Raw genomic sequence first — 6,603 nt, forward strand, 5'->3', positions numbered from 1 at the left:
CGCCCCATGCACATGCTCCCGTGTGCAGACGTGGGTGCGGCCGGGCCCGGCCCCCTTCCCTGCCCAGACCATCCCCCGGCCTCCCCTCCGCCACAACGGAGAGAAGGGCACGGGCGCACGGGAAACGGCCGGTTTTAAGTAACAGACGTGGTCCCAGCCAGGCACAGGCCGACGGCAGGACGTGGGGCCCCCGCTGCCCCAAGCCCCGCACCCTGCCTGGCCCTAGAGACCGGGGTCCTGCCCCCAGACCGGCCCCACCCCGACCCCTTTATAAAAAGAAGAGGAGACAGCACCTTCCGCTGGACACACCCGGCGGCCAGGGCACCCCGGCCCCGGCGGCCGTCCAGTCCCGTGTACGTGGGCGCGGTGGCCGGCGGCCCCGAGAGTCCTGCGCGCGGCTTAAAGGTGCCGCGGGCTCGGGTGGCCGTTGTGGTAGAGTTTCTGCTTCACGTGCACCATGTTCCCGGCCGCCTCCTCGAAGGGCCTGTGCGGCCGCCGGCCGAGCTCCCGCAGGTTGCACAGCTTGGGCAGCCAGGTCCACGAGCCATCTGCGGGGGGCCGGGGCGCGGTCAGCGGGCGGGGCGGGGCGGGGCGGGGCCGGGGCGGGGCCGGGGCGGGGCTTGGCGTTGGGCGTGGTCTGGGCCGGTTGGTGTGGGCGGGGCTTGGCCTGGGCTGTAACAGAACCTGGGGAGGGGCCTTGAGAGGCGGGGCCGGGGCGTGGCCTGTGGAGGTGGGTGGGCGGGGCGCGAAGGCCTGGCTCAGACGTGGGGGCGTGGCCTTGCTGGGCGTGGTAGAGGTGGGGCTCCGCCGGCGTGGTGTGGGCGGGGCGAGGGCGTGGTCTTTGATCTGGGCGTGGCTCCGCCCGCGTGCTGTGGGCGGAGCGAGGTGGGGCGGGGCTCCGCCGGCCGTGGTGTGGGCGGAGAGAGGGCGTGGTGGGTGGGGCTCCGCCGGGCGGGCGAGGGCGTGGTCCTGGCTGTGCGTGGTGGGCGGGGCCCGCCGGCGTGGTGGGCGGGGCGGGCGGGGCGCACTCACCGTAGCGCCGGCCGGCCCTCCAGGCGCGCACGGCGCAGTGCAGGACGCCGTCCATCCACACGAGGAACCAGCTGATGCAGAAGCCCAGCAGCAGCCCCAGCATGAGGTCGATCTCCTGCTTGGTGACGTTGTCTGTCACGAAGTAGTTCTCGGAGGCGTCCACCACCGACTGGTCCCCGTCGTACGGGATCACGTAGTGGATGTGGTGCCTGGGGGCGGCAGGGCGGGCTGGCACCTGTCCCGCGGGGCGCGCGGGGATCCCTGCTGGGGTCTTTGAAGCAGCCCTTGTGGGAGCCGAGGTCCGGCCGGGGCCAGCGGACTCGCCCCGGGCCCCAGGCGGAGGCTGCCCAGAGGGTGGGAGTGTGCGAGGTCGGAGGTCAGAGTGAAGTCCGGGTGCCGGCCAGGGCTGCGTCTGCCCACGCATCACCCCTCCCGCCCCTGCCGGGCCTGGGGCTCATCGCTGACCCCGACGGGGCACAGGCACAGTGCAAGTGGACCGTCGTTCCAGGGTCAGGGCCCAGGGCAGGACCCTGTCCGGTGGCAGGGTCACAGCCCACCTGCTGCACGCGGGGCTGACGCGGCTCCTCCGGGACCACCCCTCTGGCCTCTCCCTCTGGCCTGTACTCACTAGCCCTTCCCTCAGCTTCCACTCCGCGCAAAGCCAACTGCTGTCATCCTGCCTGGGCCTCTGGCCTTCCTTTGGCTCCTCTGTCCAGCACCCTATCCTTCCATCCCGTCTCCTGGGGCGCACCCTGGCCTGTGCCCTACATGGATCTGCAAGTCCTTCGTCCGCTCTGCAGCTCCCGTGGGTGACGGACAGTGGGTGAGATGACAGTGTTCCAGCTGTCCGGGGATCTCTGGACCACGGCCCCTTCCCTGCATCCCAGCCCCCAGCCTGTGCCATGCCTCTCAGCCTCCCCTCCCTCCACTGGCCAGACAGGCCACTGCTCCCTCCAGGCCCTTGCTTGCCTCTGAGGGCCCCTCAAGTCTCAGACCTGCCTGGATTCCCTCCTCCTCCTGGAAGTCCTCTAGGCCCCGTGATCCCAGGCGGAGTGGCCCTGCGCAGGAGACCACACTCAGGACAACAGACTCTTGGGCTCAACCCCCTAACCCCTCACTGTCAAGAGAGCCTGTGAGCCAAGACACAGTGGGGTCCATGCACCCTTAGCTCCCGGTCATCCTTGTCAACTACTGCAGCCCTTCCTCTTGTTGGGCAGTGCAGGGGCCACCCTGGGGTCCTCCTGCTCAGGAGGCCACCTCTCCTGGTTTGACAACCCCTCCCCCAGCCCCTTTGCTGGCTTCTCCAACTCTCCATCCCCACCCCCTAAAGTTCCTGCCGCCCCACACGTCTGTTTCAAGCTCCAGCTGCCTGCCTGGCGTCTCCATGTGGGATCTACAGACACCTCAAACTCACACCTAAAAATAGCTCCTCCCTCCCCAAACCTGCTTCTCAGTTAGATGCCGACACCTCCGCCTGGTCTCCAGTGGAGATAGGTCCTTACTTCCCCACACCCCACCTCACTCCACTCCCCCCCAAAAGAGACCTTCCCCAAAATGGAAACCCTACCAGTTCTCCCTGACCTCAGGCCCTGCTGCACCAACATGGGCCACAGGGTGACTTTCTTCCATGGGTCCAGGGGGGTCCTGGAGCCCCAGACCCAGACCAGCGGATGGCAGCAGGCAGCCCTCTTCTCACACCCTCTCCTGCTCCTCCTTGGGGGCCCCTGGACGCCACGGTGCACAGCACCTCCAGAGTTTGACCAGTCCCAGTGGCTGGGACCTCGGCCACCACACCCCCACAGAGCAGGGGCCACCCACCCTGGGTCAGTCAGCAAGAACTGTCTGACACCTGGCAGCCATTGCTTATCTAATCAGTTTGTCAATATCCATTATGAATCATCAATAAGTGATAGAAAACTGTTGATCACCACCTAGAATGTGCAGCAGCTTCCAAGCCCCCAGGAGAGGACACCCTTCATGACCCATTAGCAGTCCCTGTCACCCAGGGCACCCCAGGCCTCACGGGGGCCGATAATACTGAACATCATCACCCTCTCCTGCCTCCCCAGCCTTCTGGGCCTAGGACATCTGATGGGGTCATCAGGACCACTGCTTCCTACTCCTGGACACACAGCTTGTCAGGGCAGGACACTTCAAAGACTGGGTCACCAACGGAGCCAGAAATGCCCCTGGTGCTCTGCAAGAAGGGTGAGGCCAGGTCCAACCACCCCAGGTGGCTCAGGACCCCCAGGGGCTGGAGGGCACAATCTGTGCCCCCATCTCCGGCCTGGCACCTGCAACTCCTCCCCTGCCCCTCGTCTGCTTCCTTCCTCCAACGCAGGGCCCTGGGGGCAGGGGCTAAGGTCTCCCATATGCACACGTATTTCCATGGTGGGTACATACATGTGTCCTACCTGGACCATGCATGCTGCATGTGTTTACCTGAGGTCCAACGCATGTTGTGTATACACGCCGGCCACATGCACAGGACATGGCGTGTATACAATGGACTCAGCCCATAAGTTCCACACGTGTGCACGTGTGTGCTTGCCCAGGCACAAGCATGGTGCGTATCACACGGAGATGCACATGCATGTGGCTTTGCACACAGCCATTCTCTCCGTGGGCACCGTGGCACATGCATAGATATGTGTGCACAGGCACCACCTGCTGGCACGCACACTTTGGAGCATTAATTTACATACATGTCCTCTGCATAAAATTTTGTCTAGGCATGTAGAGGGCATACACATATGTGCATGCTTACTCTGTACACGCTGTGCACACACATGGGTAGAGTCTATGTGGCAATGCATGTACATGTTTTATACACGGGTACCCCATGTGCAAAACTACGCTGCAGACAGTCGCTGGACCCACATGGAGCACATTGGTCGCTGTATATTGCATTATATACATGTACTGGGCATTCACATGTATGTTGTCAATAAACAAGACTATTTTGTACACTGAGTTTACATATTCTGTATGTGGTGAAGTGTACAAAGCACACACATGTGGACACATACATGCAGAAACACTATGTCTATAGCAGGTGTGGCTTTCCGTGTTCTCTGCATCGACAGACATGCTAACCTCTGCACACAGGCCCAGCTCATTGTGTACCCCAAGGACATCTGTTTACATGGGTCCACATGTACTCTGGACACTGCATATGATGCACACACGCCCTGTGCAAATACACTGAAAACACCTCCTGTCTGTCCTCAGTACATAGGTGCCGGTCACTATACAACAGCCCACACACATGTGAAATGTGTGTTGCTAATGCTTCCAGAGCTGGGAGCTGGGGCCCGGTGTTGTGCACACCACCAGTCCCGGGAGGGTGTCCAGGTCACCCCAGTTCACACCCACTCACAGTTATGGCCACCCCAGGAGGCAGTGGGCTGACCCCGGGCCTCTCCTTAGTGTGGGGCCCTGTGACCGAGGCAGGAACACAGGGATCTCTGGGAAGGTGCGGCCACCCAGGAAACGCTCTCGGTGGTTCTCGGCCAGCCCACGCGAGGGCTGTTTGCACTGCCGCCTCCACCTGCTCCAGTGCCCGGCCCTGCCTCAGCACGCCGGCCGGCACCCACAGGCGTGGAGCCTGCTGAGTGAGGCATGAAGCCCGCTCGACTCTCATCCCTCACGCCCACCATGTGTGCACACGTCTGGAGCAGGAGTCCAGGTTGGGGGTGAAGAACACAGGTTCTGGGGTTCGTGCCCTGTTCTCTCACTAGCTGCGTGACCTTGGCCAAGTTTCTATCCGCTCAAGCCTCTGTCCCCTGTCTCACTGATCCCAGCACGAGGGTGTCCCGTGGGGGCGAGGGTGTGCATGCGGACATGCGTGTGCTGTGTGCCCACATGTATATGCAGAGACGGTACACACACTCGCGTCTCATGAGATGTTTATTTCGTACATGGACGTACAAACATGCATGGCCAGGAGGACGCCGTCGTCACGTGCACAGGATGGGGGGTCACAGTGGGTGGAGGGCCAGGGCTCTCCAAGCTCTCTGAGTGACCTTGAGCAAGCTCCACCCCCTTGCCTCAGTTCCTCCTCTGTACAAGGGGGGGACCGGCTGCACTTCCCTGTACCTGGCTCCCAGGAAAGTTCATGGACACAGTGCAGGGTCCAGGGTGGAGGCTCGTGTGCTCCGTGGGCACAACCCTGTGCAGGATCCCTGCCGGACGCCAGGCTGGGTTGCTGCTTTCTCGGCCTCCAGGCCCTGGACCAGGAGGCCTGGGGCCTGTTCTGCCCATCACCCCCTCTCTGAAGGCGTTTTGGGAGGGGGTCCTAACTGGCTCGGGCATGCTCCCCCGGCCCGAGCGCGACTGGCCAACCCCCAGGTGCCCGCAGGAGGCTGGACAGTCCTTCCCCCACCGGGCCTGGCGGGGACTCAGCAGCCCCTTCGGCCTAGAGCGGCCCTTCGCGGGCCTGCTCGGGGCGCCCCGCACCCCAGTGGGCCCTGAGCGCCACACATGCGTGATCACGCGTGTGCCCCGCCGGGCGGACTCACCGGCCGCAGTTGCAGTGGCAGACGCGGTCCTCGCCCCGCAGGTGCGGCAGGATGTAGTTGTGGAATCGGTCCAGCAGCGCGTTCATGTCCATCAAGCACGCGATGGCCTGGAGGAGCCCATGGCCCGTCAGAGCGCAGGAGCCGCAGGGCCGGGGTGTCCGCGTGGGGGTGGGGCGCCGGGGGCGGGGAGCTCGCGCGGGGGAGCGGGGAGCGGAGGCCGAGGGGTGGGGGAGCGCAGGCCGGGGGTGCGCAGGGCGCCCCGGGCCGGCAGGCGCAGGCCGGGGCCGGGGTGCTCGGGGAGCCCGGGACGGGGAGCACAGGCCGGCAGGGGGAACGCAGGCCGCGCGGCCGGTAAACAAGGCGCGGGCGGGGGAGGCGGCGGGCGGCGCGCGGGCGCGGCGGGCGGGCGCGGCGGGGGCGCGGGCGCGCGGGAAGCCCCTCCGCTCACCATCACGATCGACGCCCCCAGAATCATGAAGATCATGGTGTTCGCGCTCATGGACATCGGGCGGGGCCGGGCCGGGCCGGAGCGCCGCCCCCCGGCCCCGGCGCCCCCCCGGCCCCGGCCCGATGCTGAGCCCCAGGCGCCTCCGCAGAGGTCAGCGCGCCGCGCACCCACCGCCGCCGGCCGGGTAGGAGGCTCGAGCCCGGGTCGCGGGGCAGGGGACGCAGCCGCTTCGGGGTCGTTCGGCCGCCCGGCCTCGGCGCTCGCCGCGCTCCGCTCCGCCCTCGGCCCTGCCTCCCTCCCTGCCTCCCCGCGCGCGCTCCGGCCCCCTCTCCCTGCGCGCCCGCCTCCGGGAGGGACCACGCGGCCGCCCCGCCCCCGTGCGCCGGCCCGACCCTCCCCGGGGCGTCTGGTCGGAACGGGCCCTGGTCGCCTGCCCAGTGGACCTGGAGCCCAGTCCCCGGCCCCACCCGAATGGTGACCCTGCAGAGGGCCCTGGGGTGCCTCTCCCCTCCTCCCCACTTGTCAGCCGAAGTTTCTCCTCCAGCGCCCCTGGGTAGGCTGCGCAGCACTGGGCCCCTCCGGCCACTGCCTTTAGTGGAGAGG

At 66.0% G+C, this 6,603-nt stretch overlaps 1 protein-coding gene across 1 annotated transcript; it reads right to left on the reverse strand.

The window, feature by feature from the left end:
- Positions 1-317: 317 nt before the first annotated feature.
- Positions 318-6,064, reverse strand: TMEM240 (transmembrane protein 240). Its single transcript, XM_087820747.1, has 4 exons — positions 6,001-6,064; positions 5,553-5,659; positions 1,033-1,241; positions 318-548 (listed from the first exon to the last, which is right to left on the reverse strand). The coding sequence occupies exons 1-4, from the start codon at positions 6,055-6,057 to the stop codon at positions 400-402; spliced, it is 522 nt and encodes a 173-aa protein (XP_087676873.1). The 5' UTR covers positions 6,058-6,064; the 3' UTR covers positions 318-399.
- Between the last annotated feature and the right edge of the window lie 539 nt (positions 6,065-6,603).

Source organism: Miniopterus natalensis, chromosome 9 (assembly GCF_054644295.1).
Source record: "Miniopterus natalensis isolate mMinNat1 chromosome 9, mMinNat1.hap1, whole genome shotgun sequence".
Taxonomy (NCBI): domain Eukaryota; kingdom Metazoa; phylum Chordata; class Mammalia; order Chiroptera; family Miniopteridae; genus Miniopterus; species Miniopterus natalensis.